The sequence below is a fragment of the Drosophila innubila genome, assembly GCF_004354385.1.
Source record: "Drosophila innubila isolate TH190305 chromosome 3L unlocalized genomic scaffold, UK_Dinn_1.0 0_D_3L, whole genome shotgun sequence".
Lineage (NCBI taxonomy): Eukaryota > Metazoa > Arthropoda > Insecta > Diptera > Drosophilidae > Drosophila > Drosophila innubila.
The window spans coordinates 18,576,761-18,598,676 of NW_022995376.1; the positions used below are offsets into that span (position 1 = coordinate 18,576,761).

Genomic DNA, 21,916 nt, shown 5'->3' on the forward strand with positions numbered 1-21,916 from the left:
GAACAATAAAGTAGATAAAATATAGGTAAGTGATTCAATGAAGGTTCGTTACCTCTCGGGGGAAGAAGTTACAAATTTAATTCTAAAATAAATATCAAAATTTTGACAAAATATCTGAAAATGGGAACATATATGCAGAATGATCTAGCTCACATTTCTAGGTCTGGCAACGTTAAAATAAATGGCAACTTTTTTCTGTCAGGTGGCAGCACTGCGCAAAATGGTGGCTTCTGCTATACGCGGAGAAATTTTGTTGTACCATTAAGAACTGAAAAAACACGCATTTGTGCTAATAAAATTAAGTAAAATTATAGTGTACAACTTTAAGAAGTTTGTGTTGCTGGAATACGCGTGTGGAAGTGTACACAAATTGTGTTTAGAAGACAGCGAAAATATTTCTAAACTCTCGGCAGCAATAAAAAACGCAAAGCAAGCAAGCGAAGTGAGTGCGTGAGTGTATGTGTGTGTATGTTTGTATGCGCGTGTAAGTGCTTGTGCATGTGTATTGCGAGCGTGTGCGTGTGTGTGTGTGCGCAAAGTGTATGCAAAAAAGAAGAAGACAAAACAGAAGAGCATTAAAAAAACGTATTGTTGGATTGGTAGCCACTGACAAGTTTAACGCGCACACACAACGACAACAGCACCAACAATAAAAAAATATAAATAAAAAAACAACAACATCGACGACGACGAATGAAATATTTACAAGTCTCTCTAAATGTAAGCAACAACAACTACAACAAGTGTGCAAAAATTAATTATTATTTAAGTGTGTCACTAATTTCATTTGAAGCGTCCGAGTCGCTGTCGCAGTCGACGCCGCTGTCATTTAACGTCGTCGTAATGCGCAGCGTAGAAATCATTAAAATTTATTAGTGAAAAACGTATGAAAGCGTCGCTGTCGCAGTCGCAGTCACAATTGCCGTCAACGACGACGTCGTTTTAGTTGGCGTCGGCGCTGCAACTGTTTGCACACAAAGCAAAGTGAAAAAGCCAAAAGCGGGCAAGAAAGAGGAGAAGAAGAAGCAAAGACGCAGACGATGTGAGCTTAGAGTAGCGGGGGGATTTTCTATTATGAACATTTTGGGGTAGAACAATACAACGACAACAACAAGAACGACAACGACGGCAACTGCGACAAAAGTCGGCAACGTTTCCAAAGGCTCAACAAATTTTGCTGAAAAGGAATCGCAAAGCGCAGCAAGCGTCGTCACCCACCACCAACGCAGCTGCTGCGTCCACCCTCTGTATGCCAAAGCCGCAGACTGTCCGTCCGTCCGCCCGCTAATGCTGCTGCGGCTGCTGCTTTTGCTTTGAGTTTGCTTTGTTGCTTTTTCGCTGACGTTGGCTGAAAAAATGTTTATTGTTGTTGTTGTTGTTGTCGTGTAGCTCGCGCCTTTTTTTTCTTACAAGTAATTTTGCATTTGTTTTTTTTGCTGTTTCGTTAATCTGCTGCTTCAGCTTCGGCTGCTTCTTCCCCATCTTCTTCATCATAATCAACATTTCGGCTCTCACCTACGTCATCTCTTCGTTTCCAGCTGTGCTTGTGCAAATTAACCAAAATATACATTTCCGGCTGCCTAATCCCCTTTCCCCCATCCGCCACAACGCGTCTCTGTGCATCAACCAAGCAGCAGGAGCAACAACAACAACAATAGCGACAAGAAAAAGGGATTGCGTCTCAGTTAACGCCTAGCCAGCATCAGTTGATATCGCCAACTCGCTCACACACACGCAACGGGAACGGGAACCGGCACCGTCAGCGTCAGCGTCAACGGTACCCGGGAATACCCGAAGTGGGAGCCACAAGCCACCCGGTTTCGAGTTGCTCGCTGGGAAGGCACGCACACATATTTATATTGGATTCATGGTGAGTTGCCGCTCTGAAACAGCTGTTAAACTAGGCATGTATTTAATTATTTGTTTGCTTAACACACACACAAATACAAACACGAGGCTTGCCCGCCGGCTCATGTGTCATCTTCTCGTAATGCGCTGTGAAAGGGTCCTTCTTCCTCTTCTTCATTTCGGTTCAGGGGCTAAAACTATTAAGCAACCCATATACAGTTAATCAAGGAATTGTTTTGTCAAAATACTCAATTCATATTCATATTTCGTATTTTATAATACTCCAATATTGTTGCTTATAACCATTAGAATTTAAAATTAATATTTTTTAGATAGAAAATTCTTCTTGTTTTTTTTTTTTTTTATTATTTTCATTATATTTAAATGCAAATGCTCTGGGAAAATAATAGAATTCAATTGAAGAGTTAATCTGAAATTAAAAATCAGATTTATTTAAATTATACAAATTATTTATTACTTTTATTTTTGCATCAACAAATTATTATGAAAAAATAATTAAATGAAAATGTTATTTTAAAATCATCAGATCTCTTTTTTTTAATTAAACAATTTTTTAAAAATCTATATAAAAAAATAAGTCTTATTTGTGATCCCTATTAAAAAAAATTGTTTTTTTTCCATTTTGTCAAAACATTTACTTCACTTACTGTACACAGTATATTTCTATGTATTTGGGGGATTCCTGCTGTGATAGACAAGCAAATTGCCGGGGTTACTTCACTCGCCATAGCATCATAAACTAATTAGGTAAAGTACTTTAGGTGCACACACAAACACTTACATATCAGTTTGTAATATTGAAATGTTTGGTGTCATCATCAACACAATAATATTAACTTAGACGTGTGTGGTAACCCTAGAATAAATTCAGATCAAAGACAGAAATCAGTTACTGAGTCAGTAGCTCAAGTTCACTCAGCTGTGATAGCAGTTCACAACGGTGAATTGAATGCACACACACATGCACATGCATATGCATATATACATACTTTCATATACCTGTACCCTGTTGTACATTCAAGTTGTTAAAAGTTGTTGCATGATGTTGTTCAAGTGCTCAAGTCGTAGAGCTGTCAGACCGTAACATCTACAAGCTGTCAATTAGTTTATTCACTGTCGCTGATTAATTGCTGAATGGTCGATAACTTCATGTTAACTTAACTATAATAAAAAATGCATATTAATCTATTTACGTTGCTCTTTATTCAATAAAGCTCAATTGCTTCTCAACTATTTTGTCGAGCGATTAATATTAATAATAAAGTAATAATGTTCATGAGAATGAATTAAGTTTTACGACTATTAAATCCAAAGGCTTTTCCTGTAAAATAGAAGGGAACTAAATGATTAGGCAAAAAAATTCAAAAAACAATAAACTTATAAGGATTGTAAAAGTTTTGTCACTTTTAAAAGAGATTAGGTTTCTTTTGGTAATCTTTAGTTCTCTAGCATATGAAATCATTTTTAAAGCATTAATAACTTTATCTCATCTCAAACTGAAGTGTCAATTTGTGAAGTTTTCCACAAGTTTGTTACTTGCTCATTATAATGTACTTATTACGTTTCAACTCAAGTTGAGTGCAAATTATGTGTGTTGCCAAGAACCGAGGGACACTTTAATCTGGCTGTCTCCTGCTTTCCACGAAATATGTGTGTACCACATTCTCAGTAGTAGATAGTAGAGACAAGTATTTGAAATTGGGAGTTAGTTCCTTGGAAATTTGTTAATGCGCCTCCCAGCTTATCGCTCAGGGCATAAAACCACTAGCCCCATTTCCAACTTGCGCTTATCTCTCAACGCCACCCGCACAGTTCGGTGAGTGAGAGAAGGTAGAAGAGCAGACAACGGAGAGTGCAGGAGTACCTGTTATGGCGGAAATAAAACCTGAAGTGTTTAATTAATAAATAACGTGCTAATAATGCATTTAATAAAAAACAATAAACTGACAGCCGACTTGAAAAGCGAAAATTGCCTTCGAGAGCGGAAACTTGAGGTCAAAAAAAAAAAAAAATGTGAGCAGAAGAAGAAGAAGAAATGAAAGAACTGTTGAGGAATTCACCCACACCCACTGATGTGGCTTTCTATCTGTTGGCCTTTTGAATGCCAATGATGATGTTGATAATAAATAAATTGAATGTGTGGGGTTAGTGGGGGTTGAACAGTGAGTGGTTGTATGGTTCTGTGCTTTGATGTCGGTTTTGTGCGCTTTCATATTTTATTATTAGTCATTTGGCTTATTTATAATGCGCTGTTAAAGTTTACGTTTTATTAATCTGTTTGGTGGGCTTTTAATTTATAATTGCCGCTTATCTGATTGAAAAAAGCGAGACACTTGGATTCGAGTGTCGATTTATTGGCAGCGATTAGAAATGTGAACACATTCACACTTGAAGATACAAAATACATATATGTATATACGTATGCTAGGTAATTATATAAACATGGTAATTAAAACATAATATTTTAATCTATAAATATAAATTGATTAGAAAACTATAAAAGGTTTATTCTTTCACCTTAAACTAAAATATTATCTTTGTACGATATTAAAATAATAAATGCTATATCTCATAAATCTGTTTCTAAGTCAAACTGCCCCCATATAGAGAAGCAAAGTTCATTTATAGCTTTTATCACTTAGAGGGAAAAAAAACTCTCAAAAAATTAGTGTGTGTGTGTGTGTGTGCACACCTCTCACACTCGTACTCGTATATCAAACAATTCTAGCTGTGTGCTTCTCCATTAGCGATAAGATAATTAACACACAAAGCGCTTATTAAATTTATATATGTACTAATAAAGCCAAATAATTAAGCGCAAGTTAATCGGTGTAAAATCAATGAACGAGTATTGTATATACATGTATAATGTGCATAAAATCGTGCTTCAACAATAATATGAGTGCATAAATCTTTACCATTGTTTTGTGTTATTCGATTACAAGATTATAATATAGAGAGCGACAGCAACAAAACAAAACCAAAAACAACAAGAAATTCACATGCAAAACGCTCATTTACAATATTCAAAAGACACGCAGACAGACACAGTGCCAGACATAAATTCTCTGACACTCGGTTGCCATACAAACAAACAATGCCATAAACACTTGAAAAGAGACTCAACAAAAACAAGAAGAACGAGAACGAGAACGAGTACAAGAGCTAAGAAAGAGCAAGCGGTCTCTTTTTACATGCCCTTATTCTTCTATAACCTTCCCTTTTCTTTCACTTCACTTCACTTCCGTTTTGGGCAAACGGGGCGACATAAGTAACACGAAACAATTTCCAAATGAAGCGCGGATAAGCCGCAAAATCCTTAAAATACTCGATAAAATTACATAAAACTAATCGCACAAGCACACGCACACAACCAAGCACACACACACACACACACACTGTCAGATAAGCAGTGAAGATAGAAAAAGAGAGAGAGAGAGAGAGAAATATAAGAGAGGAGAGAAGGGAATTGGCTATATGACTGGCTGACTGGCTCTGCGATGAATGTGGATGGAACTGTGAGAGGCAGGCCAACAGACAGACAGAAAGACATACGGACCGACGGACTGACGGACAGAGAGACAAAGCGACAGACAGACATGCAGAGAATGATGAAGGTATCTACACCGACAATCTGTTTAACAACTTCATGAGCAGCAAATCCAACAAATCGTATAAACGACAACAACGATGACGATGACGATGGCAATGGAGACGAAACGACAGCGGCATCAACGACGACGGACGAAGCGAAGTTCGGCATCGAGAGACGACGACGACGAGCAGCCCCAAATGTGATGCACACCAGGTTAAACAGAGCAAGGGGGGGAAGACAGCGACGAAGTCGTAGAGTCGTCGTGGGTCGTTTATTTGGTTTTCGGTTTGGCTTTTTGGAGCGCCGCAGCAGTCACTGAATAGATGCTCAATCGTTCGGTTGAATGAAGAGAAGTGTATGGGAGTAGTTTTATTTTTTTCTTTTTGTTTTGAGGAGGGATCGCTATGTATGAATGGAGGGAATGTGGCATAATGTTCTTGTTGATGTTGAGTAATGGGCATAACAACTGTAAGCTGCCTGCACTCGAAAAATCAGTTGCTCCCCACACACACCACACACACACACACACACACACACTGATTTCCATGTGGCCCCAAAGAAAAGAGAAATTTGTTGGTTATTTATTTTTGTTAGCATGGGGTTAAACGCACGCCACAGCAAGTTGAGTGCTTCAAAGCTGTATAACTGCCACCTCTTTCACCTCCATCTCCTTCTGTTACTCGTCCTACGTTTGCTCTGCTTGCTTCATACGTTTTTTGACTTTTCGGACGTCTGCTTTGATTTGTTGTGAATATTTGGCTTTCACAACAAACAGAAATACATACATATATATGTACGAGTATGTGTGTATGTGTGTGCCGTTGACCGGCCTCGAGGCACTTTCAGGTGCCTACAAACATTTAATGGGGTTTCCGCACTTGACACATACACTCACACTCACACACAGACACAGATACACTGGTCAGACATTCCAGTCTATTGAGCTCTTTATCTACTTACTCAGCAGTTGAGTCTATTACGAAGCTATTTTAAAAGGGAGGGTATAGAAAATATTATGAATAAAATTCTGGGTTTAGGATATTTGTTTATTTTTTTGGAAAACAAATTTGTATCTAACAAAACGTCAAAATTAATTAGAGATAAATATTTGAGAGATTTAAAACAATTTCAATTAATAACAATAAGGTAGAAAGCATTTGACACTGAGATGCGTTGCTTAAGAAATATGCAAACAATCACTGTAATAGATTGAATATGGAGTGATTTTCATAAATAAAATGATTAATTTTTATGAAGAAATATTGTAGTTCAATATTATTATCAAATTATCTACAAGTAAAACAGGATTGCAAATATGCAAAAATACTCATTAATAAATTGTATTTGTATGAAATGACTTTGAAATAATTCTATGCAATTAGTAATTGAGGGTTGTAAAAGCTTAATTGCACTGCACTCCATAAATAACAAACTTAACGTTGACCTTTAGCAACAAAGTAAACAATAGTACACACATTAGAATCTGAATATAGTGATCTAATTTTGCAAGGACTTTTTCGAATAGCAATATTGATATTTTTGTGTTTTCTTTAATATTTTGCATGAAATTACTGTCAAACTTTTGTTTGAAATTTATAGCTTTTCGACATTTAGTTGTTCATTGAATAGATTTTAAATTTTACTACATTTGAATATTAAATTGTAATCTGTATTTGCATATTTGTGCAGTTAAGTGCATTTAGTATTCGTCGGAAGCGGACGGAATGTGCTCTACATGATCCCTAACAGCCAATTGCTAACCTGACTTGACTCTGGGCTCTGTTCCAAGTAGATTATTAACATGCAGTTAATAACCACCCTAATGTACAGTTGTGTGAAGCGATGAGACGTCGCGACGTCAGAGGCATTTTAAGTTGTCTGCTGCTCTTATTAACGCCGCATTTCTCAATGTAGCTGCTGCTGCTGACGTTCGTTGTTGTTGTAGGCTATTTGTCAGTCAATTAGTCAGCTTATTGGCAAGCGATGATTGCAGAGAGAAAAACAAGCTAAATACAAGCACAAACACAATCCCCAATGAATGCCAGAGCCACCCAACTAACGAACCACACACACACACACACGCACACGCACAGAGAAGACAGACCCCACAACCGCCAGCTTTTCCATTTCAAAATTACGCTCACACACAGATACTACACAAACACACTCGAGGGAACGTGTGTTCGTCGTCGACGTCGCCGTCGCCGTCGTTGTCGTCGTCGTTTAGCCGCGTGCGTACACACAATTTTCCGCTACTCATGATACAAATTGTTTATTGGATTTCCTCTTGCTTGCTAAGTTTTATTTTCATTTACATTTCTCGTTTTGTTTCTTTTTATGTTTATGGGCTGTTTAGAAAACAATTTGCGGCACCATCAGGCCCTCCCTTGATCCCTGACTCCCCCTCAGTTACCCCCATTACAAAGTAGGAAACTCAACTGAGTTGTTTATCTGTCTCTCTTATCCTTCTTTATATATCTCTTTCTCACTCTCTATCTTTTATGTGCGTGTATTTTGTAAGTTGATAAAGCGCGTGTTGACATTAATCGAGGGAACGCGCCGTTTGAAATTGACAGCGTTATTGGCCTTAAATTTTGTTAACCCTGGTAAGAGCCAGTTCCAGACTCAACACACTCAACCACTGACCAACCATAGACTTTGTTTCATCCAGCCACATTTGGCTGCTGCTGCTGACTCACAAGCGAGACCAAAAGCACTCGAAACTGGCCAACAGTCAGTCACGTACCCACGACGATGTAAAGGCCAATAACAACAACAACAGCAACAACAACAACAAGAACAACAACTGTAACAGCAACCAACGCCCCATCATCGTTTGCTGCTGCTGCTGCTGCTGTTGCTGCCATAATTTGTGGTCTTTTACTGTGAACTGTTGTTGCAGCCGCTGTGCTTGTTGCCCATTGTTGTTGTTGTGTGCCGCAACCTCAGCACAGGGCATTATGATACGGCTATTAATACACACACACACACTTTCATACCGGGAGGAGGACTGTATCCCGTAGACGGCAGGGCCATCACTTTTTCGGTGGTGGCAAAAATTTTCGAGCCTTTCATTTTGCCTTTTTAGATTTTATGGCTTTTGTGCGTTACAACGGTGCTTTTTGTAGTACATTTGTTTTATAACAGCCACCGCAGAAGCAGCAACAGAAGCAGCAGCAGCAACAACAACAACAACAGCATTTGGCCAAACCGCGAGGGGTCGTTGTAGACAGCAAGAGAGAGAGAGAGAGAGAGAGAGAGAGAGAGAGGAAGAGTGCACACAGCTTAGCACATTGCTCGCAGTTATTACACAATTTTCCCCAAAGCGCCAGCAGAAGCAGCAGCCACTTGGGCCATTCGCGTGTGCCCTACGACCAGGAGAGAGAGGTCGGAGCTTACCTTCTGTTTATATGAAATTTTTCCACTCACGACTTCCCCCATAAAAAAAGTTGCTAACCAAGCCAGCCAAGGCAGCAGTTGAGTATGCCAGCCAACCAGCCAGCCAGTCAACCAACCGACCAACAAGGCAGCTAGTCCGCCAGTTGGCCAACCAAACAAGCCAACTAACTCGGTGTTGCTGCTGATGTCGCTGATAAGTGTTGAGCCCCAATGCAGCCGACCGTTGCACAGTGGACAAAAGTCAATTGGTTAATTACAGCTTAACAAAAGTCTTGTGTTTCTCAAGCACTGTAAAGTATGTTAAATGTACGGCAGCAGTTGGAGATGGGAATTATATGGGGGAAAAAAAAAGTAAAAAGACAAGTGAAAAGTATTTTAAGCTCTGGGTATGCTTTATATTTTGAAAATAATATATTTTTAAATATAAAAATATTCACTTGATATATTTGTCTTGTAATTTGAATGTTTTTAAATTTAAGTCATTTAAAATTAATTTTTATTTATTATGACAATTTTAAAAAATTAATCAACTGTCCAGAAATATGATGTAGGATAACTTTTTTTTCTGCCTTTCTTTTGTTAGCATAGCATAGCTTGTTAACCACTGTGCAGCGCAAGCAGTCCGTACACTCGTGTCCGTAGTCCGTTTGTCCAATCGTCCGCCGGGACCCCCGACGCCTCGTCGTCGTCGTCAGTCATTTAGGCGGCGTGTCGTGCCTTATTGAGTGTAAATCTGTCGACAATATTTTCCTTTTTTATTTTTTTTTCTCGCATTTTGCGCCTGGGCAAAGCCGAGTCGAGCCGAGCCGAGTCGTAATGCTTTTTATTTGCCCTGGCAGCGCTGCCTGCTGCATTTAATTAATTGATTTTAATTGCCATAATTTGTGTGCCGTTGCCACACAACCGCAACCGCCGGCATTCGATTGAGTGTGTGTGCGTGAGTGCGTGTAAATGTGTGCTTGTGTGTAGTTGTCATTGTTGTATTGCCACTGATATTGATTCGTAGGCAAATTTAATGATAATTCCCCTGCTGCCTGTCTGTCCCGCTGTCCTTCTGCCCCGCACCGCATCGTTACAGTTATTCGTCGAGTTACTTGAGCGGAAAATCTGTTTACAGCTGCACGCACACTTGAGAGGCAGCCGCAGAAGAAAAGAAAGAAAACAACACACAAACTGAATTTTCCCTGCCTCTCTCTCTTCCTCTCTCTTTCTATCGCTATGTCTTTTTGCCTGGCAAGCGCATTATAACATATGTATATATTGTATGGATGTTAGCGATTAAATGGCCGGGTGAAAACTCCAGTGCTTCATTTTCCTGCCCTCTTGTCGATCCCTTCGTCCTTTACACATTACATGACATTATATTTTTATGGACTATTTATTTTTTGCATGTTCATATCAACTTCAACGCTTTTATTGTAATGTATTATGATTATTATGTGTTTCTCTTGTGAGCTTCCATTATTATTTTTATTTTTTTGTTATCGAATGTTGATCGACCTTTCACCCAACAATCGTTGATGTGTGTGTTTTCTTCTTTTTGCAGTTGAAATTTCATATCATAGCGGGCATAAAAAGGCTTAACACTGGACCGGAAGCGTGTTTTTAAAGGGTGATGGCGGCCTCCACTCAAGGAGAAATACGAGTGGGTCCCGGCCACCAGGTAAACGATGTCTATGTACGTACATAACTCTCACAATTCAGAAATTCAGCTCACGGTAACCAAATCAAAAAATGCAAAAAACGTTTTTTCTTTTGTATTGTAATCGTAATGTTGCAAATTCTAATTGTAATCCCAAACCCCACCTCACCCCTTCCTTTCCTCCTCCAGAGCCACATTTACTTCACCTCAATTGAGTAAATAAAAGTGCTCTAAATGTATTATAAGTTGCCCTTGAGTTGAGACCTACTTTTTACAGTTGTCTGTACCTCAGCTAAATAGCAATTTCTCAAATATGAAAAATACAATTATGTAATAATAATTTAATTTTATTTGTTACCTTAAATTCTTAAAATAACTCTTATTTACAACTTTTATTGTAATGTTAAATTTTTTGACTAAAATTAGAATATACCAAAATCATCAAAACAACACTGAATTTTGTGTATGAAAAATGCAAAAATACTTTAAATTATTTTTGGTGTATTATCATTTTTTTTAATAAAAACTTACATTTAAAAATTTGTAATTTTGTATATAGATCGGATATAAAGTTAATAGTACCCAAAATATCTTAATATCTTCTTTTTAAACGGGCAACTTTTTGTAACTTTGATTTGTAGTTTGTTAATTAAATAACTAACAACTGTAAATAATAGTATTGTACATAGTACTTATCGTATACAAAAATTGGCTTTCCATCATTTGTGTAACTAATGAGTAGAGTATACAGATCATTCCTGACTCTTCCCGAAGTCAACCCAATTTAATTCCTTAACTTAATCCGTTGCAATTCCTTGGCCAATTTGAAGGGCTTGAGGTCAATTCGTTTACATGACCAAAGCTCTCCACAAGCAGGCTATTATCCCGATCCCGCTCCAAGATAGAAAACACACACACACATACATACATATGTACATGTACACCTAACATTAATATATTGTTCATACATTTCATGCATTAGTTCCTAAGTTGTGTGTATATCGTATGACACCAGACAAACTACACATACGTAACTCGTACAACATTTTGTATGGCTTGATGTTTGTGTATGTGTTGTAGAGTATGTCTTGTGTCTGTGTGTGTGATGTAACTAATCCAAAAAAAAAAAAAAAAAGTGTTGATGCGATGTTGTTGTTGTTTTTTTTTTTTGGCGTGTGTGTTTTTTTTATCAACTAATACCGCAACTTCTTCTGTCTTGTCTTGTCCTGTGACTGAAGGCAAAACTGCCCGATTATAATCCAATCTCAAGCTTCCCCGTTGACAAGGAAACCGATGAACGTGAACTAGAGGAAACAAGATGGAGTCCAGGCGTTGTGGCCGATGGCGACTTGTTAATGTTTCTGCGTGCGGCACGCTCCATGGCTGCATTTCAAGGAATGTGTGATGGCGGACTAGAAGACGGTTGTTTGGCTGCCAGTCGCGACGACACAACAATTAACGCACTCGACGTGGTAATTACTGATTACGAGGGTGGTCTGATAAGACATTGGCCTATTTCAGAAATTCGAGTCTTAAATTATAATAAAATTAAGACATCACAGCTTGTACACTGCACAGAAAAGTCAGGAATTCAAAATGGAAAGACATTCTAATAGATCAACGAGTAATTTAAAGACATTTATTATGTTAAATGTTTTGAGCACCTCAACTAGTTTTATTATTTGAGATACGTAAAGAAGTTGAAGAAATGGAAGATTAAATGAAATGAATAAAAAAAGATTATTTTCATAAATAAATTAATTTCCATTTAAAAAAGTTGTCTACTTCTAGACCAATGACTTATCAGCGCATCCTCATATGATCCCATATACTCTCTTTATTCTTTTCTAATATCTCCTCTTGTTCTCCTTCGATTTTATTTGTAGCTTCACGATTCTGGCTACGATCCAGGCAAAGCTCTACAAGCGCTCGTAAAGTGCCCCGTTTCGAAGGGCATTGATAAAAAGTGGACCGAGGACGAAACGAAAAAGTTCATCAAGGGTCTTCGCCAATTTGGCAAAAATTTCTTCAGGATCCATAAGGACCTGTTGCCGCACAAGGATACACCGGAGCTGGTCGAGTTCTACTACCTGTGGAAAAAGACGCCCGGCGCTAACAATAATCGTCCGCATCGTCGACGCAGACAGAGCGCGTTGCGTCGCAATCGTGTTACGCGCGCCAATAATACACCTCCCAAAAAGGAGGACACTCCGGAACCACAAGCTGCGACGACGGCGACGGCGGCGGCGTCGGCTGCAGAGACGGCGAGTCGCTCATCGCCCGCTGTCTCCAAGGAGGAGAACAGTTCTCTAACCGAGGACGACGCCAGCGAGTGTGACAGTGATTCGAGTCTGACCAACAAAAGGGATGAATCACCCTCTAGGATGAGGACAAGAAACAAACAACAGAATAACAACAACAACAGCAGCAGCGCCAATGCAACCGGTGGCGGCGGAGGCTCCGCTGCTGCTGCCTCCGTGAACGCCTCTGCCAACAGCTCCTCCAAGGATCAATCCTCGACATCAGCGGGCAATGCCAACAATTCGGTGGCCAATGGTAAGCGGCCCAAACGTGGCACCGAGACACCGGAAGTGGCTGCAGCTGCTGCCGCAGCTGGAACTAGCGACAGTCCCAAGACGCCAACGAAGAGCGTGGCCGAGGGATCGAGTAATAAGCGCAAGGGCGGTAAACAAGATACGCCAAACAAGAAGAAGCGCACGGAGACGGAGACGAACAGCAGCAGTGAGCAGACCAACAACAGCAACGAGGACAACATCAAGGAGAAACAGCGCAAGCGTCCCGACAGTCCCGTCGAGAGCATGAACTCTGACAGTCGTCCCGACTCGGTCCTGGACGATGGTGAATCCAATACGACGGATACGGATGGACGCACCGCGGAGCAGCAGTCCAGCAAGGACAGCAAGGAGATCAACTGCAAGGAGGAGATAAACGCAGTGACGTTGTCGGGAGATTTGGACACCAAATCGGAGCTTAACGAAAAGTCAATCAAAACAGAAGCACCCTGCGCAGAAGACAGCAAAGACGCCATCAAGAACATGGATGAGGAGACCAACATTCAGGCACCGAGCAACATTCAACCGCTCAGCCTGAAGCCCACCCATGTGGATGGTCTGATGAAGGAGACCAGTTCATTGGAGGCGCCACCCGCAGTGGTGACCGTTGCGCCGCCAATTGCAATGAAAGTGCCCACAATTGCGACTGTGGAGGCGCTCAATGCATCTGTGGATCGTGATCGCAAGGAGGCCATTGAGAAGATGGACATATGTGAGAACGAGGTGGCAGCACGCGATCCCGAGCTGCTCAAGAAGCTGGTTAGCATCAAACAGGAGACGTTACCCCAACAGCAACAGCAGCAGTTGCAACAACAGCAGTTGCAACAGCAACAACAACAACAGCAGATGCAACAGCAACAACAACAGCAGCAACAACAACAACAGCAATTGCCAATTGTGCCACCTGTGTCCGCTGCCTCTGTGCCCCTGCAGGAGCCCGTTTACATCAAGAAGGAACCCATGGAGGACTCCATGGATGCCACATGCAATCAAAACAGCAACGAGCCCCAGGATCTCAAGGTTAAAATTGAAATCAAAAATGAGGATCATAAGATCAATGCCAGTGGCTTGCCACCTACGAGTTCAGCGCCTCCTCCCAATTCCCAAATGGTTGGACTGCATCACAGCTCCGCTGATGGAATGGGCGCCGAGCCGTTGCATCTGCAGCATCTGCAACATGGTCCGCCAACGCAGCCGCCCGCTGGCTACCTAATTGAGGGACAACTGAAGTATGGTCCACCTGGTCAGGCTCCACCACAGCCGCCTCCACAGCTGCACAGCGATCCGGGCAGTGCTGGGCCGACTGCACCGCCTCAAAAGTATCCTGGCGATATGGAAATGAAGTACAACGAGGCCGCCGTCAAGTTCGAGGCCAGTGGCAAGTTTGCGCCACAGGAACTCAAGTATCCAGTGCCACCGCCGCTGGACGCACTCAAGTACAGCCAGGAGATGCAAGCAGCGGCGGCAGCAGCGGCGGCCGTGGGCAAGTACGACATGAAGTACATGATCGAGCAGCAGGGCAAATATCCCGTTGAGCTGGCGCCACCTAAACCTGGCTACCAGGAGGCCCTCAAGATACCCGATGTTAAGCCGGGCTTTGCCCATCTGCCGCACAGCATTGGCTCGCCGTTGGATGGACCAGGGCCACCGCACAAATATGCGCCACCAGGTCAGCCTGGCCCGCCGCTGGATCAGCAGCCGCCGGGCGCGACGCCGCCGCCAACGATTGCCATGCCCAAGCCACATTATCAGCACGATGTGCAGACGCCGCCGCTGGGACGACCCTTTGAGCCTGCCGGCCTCATGCTCAAGTACGGTGATCCATTGGCTGCCAAATATGGGCCACCACAACCACAGGATCTCAAGTATCCAATGCCGCCCGTTTCCGCTGCTGGCGGCGAGAATTTAATTAAAGCCTCGCCATACGGTCCTCCTCCGGAGAGTCCCATTGATGCGTCAGCGCGCTCGACGCCCGGCCAGGATAGCCAGGGCAGCAATAGCAACAGCAACTCGCAGCCGCCATCTTCGCAGCCGCAGCAATTCCAGTCGCCACATCCCTCACCGCACATGCCTTCGCCAGCGGGCGGTGGCCTTCCCCCCGGCATGCATCCACAAAATCTCATCTCCCCCCATGGACACGGACCGCTACCAAACTCTGGTGCCGGCTCTGGTCCAGGTCCACAGCCGCCCACGTCGCTGCATCAGCCGGTGGGCAGCTCAGTGCCGGGTCAAGGGCCACCGAGCTTACAGCATGGATTGCCACCTGGTCCGGGAGGTCCACATATATCCATCGCCTCCTCGATGCCAGTTGCCGTCTCGTTGGGTGCGCCCACGTTGTCAACCATGGCGCCCTCGCATGTCATGCATCCGCATATGCATCCACACCAGCATCCGCATCTGCAATCGCTGCAGTCATTGCACCGACCGCATCCGGATCTGCCGCCATCAATGCACCCCCATGCCCCCATGCCGATGTCGCTGCAGGCGCCGGGTCCGCCGCCACCCCACAGCCACGGACATCCCTTGGCGCCATCGCACGCACAGCAGCAGCAGCCTGGACCTGGTCCAGCGGGCACAGTGCGCACGCCGTCGCCGGCACAGCAACAACAGCCGCCGCGCAGCCTCCACGAGCCGCCGACATCGCGGGAACCGCCGTCATCGCACACGTCGACGGCACCGTCGGGGGGCAACAGTGGAATCAACTCGGGGCCAGGACAGGGCCCAGGACCAATGCATCAGTCACCGCACACGCATCGCACATCGCCGCTACCCGGTCTGGCGCATCCATCTGGTCTCATTGGCCACCCGATGCCCATACATCCGCATCTGGCGCATCTGCCGCCAGGTCATCCGGCACACGCAGCGCTGGCGCATCCTGGCCATCATCTGCTGTCGCATTCGATAGCGGGTCTGAGTCATGGCGGTGGCCCCATTGCGCTATTGGCGGGTCCTGGAGGATTGGGTGGCTTGCCGGAGTCGGCGCTAAGTCGTCGCACACCGCCCAGCCATCTGTCACATCCACATGCCTCTTCAGCGCCATCAACGCCTCATTCGGCGGCCATCTCGACGAGCATGGCGCTGACCACCACACCCAACACGGTGCCATCGTCAGCCTTCAGTCGCGCCAGTCCCAGCGTGCAACTCTCGAGCGGTGCCGCTCAATCTGGCCCTGGTGGCAACAACAGCAACAGCAGCACGCCGAACAACTCCTCTGCCGCAGCAGCTGCAGCCGCTGCCGCTGCCCATCGTGCTGCCTCGCCAGCCTCTAGCGTGGGCAGCCTAAGCCGGCAGAGTCCGCTGCATCCTGTGCCGCAATCCCCGCTGAGTCATCATCCCTCATCCTCGGCGTTGTCGGCTGCTGCGGCGGCGGTCGCCGAACGGGATCGACATGCGCTGATGCGCCAACAGTCACCGCACATGACGCCGCCGCCAGTGTCGAGTGCCTCCGGGTTGATGGCCAGCCCGCTGAGCAAAATGTATGCTCCGCAGCCGGGACAACGGGGATTGGGTACTTCGCCGCCTCCTCATCTGCGACCTGGTGCATCGCCGCCAGTTATACGTCATCCACAGATGCCCCTGCCGTTGCCACTGATTGCGCCAGGCGGAGGCATCCCACAGATTGGCGTCCATCCCGGCCAGTCACCATATCCGCATCCGTTGCTGCACCCCTCGGTGTTTTACTCGCCGCATCATCACAATCCCTTCAACTCACCTTATGGCTATGCGCCCTATGGACCAAGCTTCCCCGCCTACATGAAGCCACCTCCTCCCGCCGGGCCCCTCGATCCGGCTGCTGTGATGGCCGCTCATCATGCTGGTCTGCCTGGTCCGCCGCCGCAATCGCGCCAGGATGAACAGAATGCCGCCGCTGCCGCAGCCGTGGCAGCTGAGAAGCAACATGCGGCGGTTGCAGCAGCAGCAGCAGCTGCTCAACAACAACATCAACAGCAGCAACATCAACAACAACAGCAACAACAGCAGCAGCAGCAACAACACAAGGCACCGCAGCAGCAACAACAAACACAGCAGCAGCAGCAGCAACAACAACAACAGCAGCAGCAAGGAGGCCCGCCACAGAACAAGCCACCGACGCCAAAGACGCCACAAGGACCTGGAAGCATGGGTGTCGGCATGGGCGGGCCGGGTACGCCCACTGGACTACCGCCTGGTGCATATCCAGGCTCCCATATACCTGGATATCCGCCGCCGCCGCATCCCTCACCATTTGCACCGCAAGATGGACAGCCTCATGGTTTAAAGCCGACTTCCCACATGGATGCACTGCGTGCGCACGCGCACTCGGCCAACTCCGCTGGAATGGGCAGTGCGCATCATCCAACAGAGCCATGTAAATATCTAGATTCTAGAACAATGGAAAAATATTTGATATTCTATATTTGGCTGGGAAAATCTTAAATATTCCATAATTGATTGGGGATTTCCTAAGTCTGGATAAACTTTTATAATAAATTTTTTGTCAAAAAATATATTTTACTATTATCAATCATTGTTAATACTTTTAGTGCCCATTGACATTGAGCCGGATCCGGAACCAGAGATTCCCAGCCCCACACACAATATACCGCGCGGTCCCAGCCCCGAGGCGAAGCCCGACGATACCGAATGCCATCGCTCGCAGTCGGCCATGTAAGCTACTCCACTGGAACATTAAATTAAGAATCCAGAGTTATTCTAATTTCGTTATCTTTTCAGCTTTGTGCGCCACATCGATCGTGGTGATTACAACTCGTGCACGCGTACGGATTTGATCTTCAAGCCCGTTACGGACTCCAAGCTGGCACGCAAACGTGAGGAACGTGATCGCAAGCTGGCCGAAAAGGAGCGTGAGCGAAGACAGGTGAGCAGCGGAATTCTATTTGAGATGCGATATTCGAATTTAAAAAAAAAACAAATATTTCTCTGTCCACCAGCAGCAACAACAACAGCAGCAGCAGCAACAACAACAACAGCAGGCTGCCGCACAACAAGCTGCACAGCAGGCAAAGATGAAGGCTGAGCTAAAGCCTCCATATGCTGATACGCCCGCATTGCGTCAGCTGTCGGAATATGCGCGTCCACATGTCGCCTTCAGGTGAGTGATCAATTCTCCAAATACGAGCATATATATATTTCTCAGTGTTGTTGCGAGTCTACGATTATGTATTTAATTTGTAGTCGTAGTCGTAGTAGTGTTTTCGAGTCTTTAATTATCGGCGTTTGTATTGTAATAATTTCCATTTCGATTTCAGTCCTGTTGAGCAGATGGTTCCTTATCATCATCCAATGGGCCCCATGTATAGCAGAGAGAGGTACAGTACCTAGTACAAAGCCTGACAAATCCTCATCTCAGCACACACCACCCAAACTCATACTGATATCCGATATCCTTTGCCAACTAACAAACAGCAATTGATTTTTCCCTTCTTTTTTTTTTTGCTTTATTATGCGCACGCTTTAGTTTTAAAATTAACTCGCTTCTTAATTGCCTGCCCGTAACCAACTCCTCGACAAAAGAAATCCATTTCTCCTTACACACTTTATAAACTGTTGCTCAAATTGCCAATTTAAACTAATTACAGAGAATTGGAGGAGATCAAAAACGCACAAGCGGCCGCAGCGAGTCAATCGCGACTGGATCCGCATTGGATGGAATATTACAGACGGTAAGCCTTATAATCCGCATAATCTATGAGAAAAAACACTACATACTGTCTTTACTTGTCTTCTTGCAGTGGCATACATCCCTCGCAGTTCCCGCTGTATGCGAACCCGGCGATTTCACAAATGGAACGGGAACGTTTGGGCATACCGCCGCCACATCATGTGGGCATGGATCCGGGCGAGCATATGGTTCGTATATCGCATGACATCTTCTCATTGTACACCAACTCGAATGTCCACTCATATTCACAAAATCAATCGTATTTGGAAAAACCAATGTTCAAAACAACAAAACAAATTCAAGCATCTGCACAAATCACTTGTCCACTTGTCAGCTCAATTAACCAACAAACAAAAATATAAGCTTAAATGAGTCTATCATGTGTCCATGTCCAAGCACGTGTGCTAACACTCCTACTCCTCCATCATTGATTGATTGATCTTAATTGGAGGCGTATCTAACCCCATTGTAAGCCATCAGTCGGTGCTCGTTCGTTTCGTCATTCTAACACGCATTTATCCACTACTTTACATTTTCCGCATTTTCCACTTACAAAATGTCGCTTGGCGCAAGCTGGCTCCATAATCCTCAAGGCACCACTGGCTCTTTTGAAACTATCTACGATATTCAATAATTTTCAGATACGATTGACGAGAGAATATCATGCACACTCTCATACTCATTTACATTTGCCTTTGCATCCACAGCCGCAACCACCGGAGGCCGGTTTCCAACTGCCACGTGAGTTTGTATAGCCATTGCGTTGAATTGCCCACAAACAATACTGACCTATATATATATTTCCTGCTCTCCTTCTCTTTCATTGTATTTCTCGAATCCCAATGCAGCGAATGTTGGACAATATCCACGCCCAAATATGCTTATACCTAGGGAGCCGCACTCGGATGTTTTGCTGCGTATGTCGTATGCGGATCAGCTACAGGTTTCCCAAATCCCTAATAAATTTCCTAACTGATTAATTACATATATACAGTATTTACAGGCCGCCGAATTTCAACGTCAATCGCTGCACGATCAATACTTTAGGTGAGTATCTTCTAAATTGTCATCGTTTGTTATCATTCTTGGCCAATTAAACAACAGTCATCAGTCACATCATCTGGCTCATTTGCTCGCATCTGTATTTTGACTTTGTGACTTTTGTTTTGTTGCGTTTATTGTTTTTTCGTATTCGTTTTCGTTTTGTATCTGTATCACACGCCCACTTTTTCTTCCCAGACAACGGCCCAGATAAGTGGACTAGAGAGTGCTTAAGAGAGGCAGACAGACAGACAGGCAGGCAGGCAGCAATTGTAGAATCCCAAGCAACTGAACAAAGAAAATACTCATCACGGCGTCAAATGGCCGTGAGGAAAATACTTTGTGTGATTTTTGTGTTCAAACGTTTAAATTTTGCTTTTCAACTCCAACAACACAACTACAACTGCAACAGAAACAAAAAAACAACCATTAAACCAACTAAATAAGTGCATATTAATTAAAACGTCAACAATAGAACGTGTATGTAACTAGCAACTTTAAGTTGTGCAACGCTTTGTCCAGTTTAAATGTAAAAAGTTAGTATTCTTTTGTCATTTATCATTTATGTATGCATAGCATCCACATCCTGCACTGCACAATCATTACACATGCAATCCTCATGTCAATTTTCTCATTATCTTTATTGCTTTTCTATTGTGATACAGAAATCAGCTGCGTTAATTGAGCCTGGCAAATCTGGAAATCAAAACTCTGCAGCTAAACCCCCTCTTACTGACATGGAATCAAAACAAAAGGACGTATGCAAAGAAGGAGCAATGAAAAACAAACTAACAAAACTAAATGAAACGAAACAAGCAAACAAAACATGATGGTCGCAATATTTTAAGTATCGTCTTTCTAGTGTATAGTGTTAACAATGTAAACAAAAAGAAAACGTGTTAATTATCGTTTAAGCTTACGAGAATTGATTAAGGCAAATGGAACAAAAAAAAAAAACTTAGCACACAAATTTTTAAGGTTTTCAACTGCATAATGTGCAAAAACTTTTCAGATTGCAGCACCACTTTCATCTAACATCTATGACTAAGTACTAAGCTCGATTCAAATCAAATTAACTAGACACACTTGCAATTAGCAGAAATAACGGAGCAAAACCAAAATACACACACACACACTTGCTAAATATTGCAAGAATCTTTAGTATATATATATGTATATGCCGTAGAATTTTATGCTAACACTTCCAAAATCCGGAAGATAGAACAATGCGCCTTTTGCAGACAAAACAAAGCCAATATATTGAATTTATAATGGGCTAGTTCGAGTTCTTAAATGTCGCTAACTAAACTGCAACTACAACTAAAACAGCAACTAATTTGACATCTCAGCGTATTCTGAGTTATTGTACATGTAATTTATAGTTATAATACTTCCAGCCCCAATTTAACTATAAAAATATATATATTTTGTAATGATAGTACTCTTGCTGCTTAACATGAATTGATTTTCGGTTCAGAGCTTCATTTCAGTCCATTTTCTTGTGTTGGCTTTCTCGCTTTGCTTACTTATTACTCATTAATTTATTATTTTTGCTATAAATAGAGTATTATATAATATTATCGAAGAAATCAAAGCAACAAAAACTTGTTTGTATAAAGTGCTTAGTAACAAAAAAAAAAAAACACAAAGAACAAAAAAATAAGAGCATAGTAATAAATTTATATATGTGAATTATAAATGCGGTTTTCAAATCAACAAAAGCAGAAAATATTCTAGAAGCCCCCAAATGCAATCCATGTACTATATATAAAGGGAGAGAGCAGCCCATGCATTTGTAGCAGCTGCAGTTTTTCGAGTGCTTAATTTATATTATTAGTAATTTATACACAATACATTTTATAATATGAGATGCATGCATTATAAATAATACATAAATCTATATTTCAATGAAAAGGTTTATATTAAATATAAGGCCAATAAAAGCAAACACATACACACTGCGAGAATATAATATAAAAGCGTGCATTATACTATAAAAAAAATTACATATTTTTTAATACAATTTTTTATTTTACTTTTTGATGAATAATACACATTGAATTATAGTATATTGATCTTATACATATACACATTATTATATATAAATATAAACATACAGCGTTTATTGTAGAATT

At 42.8% G+C, this 21,916-nt stretch overlaps 1 protein-coding gene across 8 annotated transcripts; it reads left to right on the forward strand.

Annotated features, from left to right (window-relative positions):
* The first annotated feature begins 203 nt into the window (after window positions 1-203).
* On the forward strand, window positions 204-21,424 carry LOC117788822 (arginine-glutamic acid dipeptide repeats protein). Of its 8 annotated transcripts, none has more exons than XM_034627697.1 (15): window positions 204-720; window positions 1,539-1,870; window positions 10,410-10,541; window positions 11,744-11,977; window positions 12,392-17,426; window positions 17,602-17,725; window positions 17,792-17,936; window positions 18,010-18,170; window positions 18,328-18,387; window positions 18,658-18,741; window positions 18,811-18,928; window positions 19,382-19,481; window positions 19,589-19,683; window positions 19,735-19,787; window positions 20,447-21,424. In XM_034627697.1, exons 3-15 carry the CDS (start codon window positions 10,479-10,481, stop codon window positions 20,460-20,462), a joined length of 6,288 nt encoding a protein of 2,095 aa, XP_034483588.1. In that variant the 5' UTR covers window positions 204-720; window positions 1,539-1,870; window positions 10,410-10,478; the 3' UTR covers window positions 20,463-21,424. The 8 variants fall into 8 exon arrangements, with proteins under 8 accessions (XP_034483588.1, XP_034483591.1, XP_034483587.1 ...); XM_034627700.1 differs by having other exon boundaries at window positions 19,744-19,787; XM_034627696.1 differs by lacking the exon at window positions 20,447-21,424 and adding an exon at window positions 19,980-20,078.
* The last annotated feature ends 492 nt before the right edge of the window (window positions 21,425-21,916 follow it).

Excerpts from the sequence above, each read along its gene's own strand:
- LOC117788822 (XM_034627697.1), top strand. The coding sequence starts at position 10,479 with ATGGCGGCCTCCACTCAAGGAGAAATACGAGTGGGTCCCGGCCACCAG. Across the intron at positions 10,542-11,743 it reads ACCAGGTAAACGATGTCTAT|GCAAAACTGCCCGATTATAA; the intron begins GTACGTACATAA and ends CTGTGACTGAAG. Across the intron at positions 18,742-18,810 it reads TGGATGGAATATTACAGACG|TGGCATACATCCCTCGCAGT; the intron begins GTAAGCCTTATA and ends GTCTTCTTGCAG.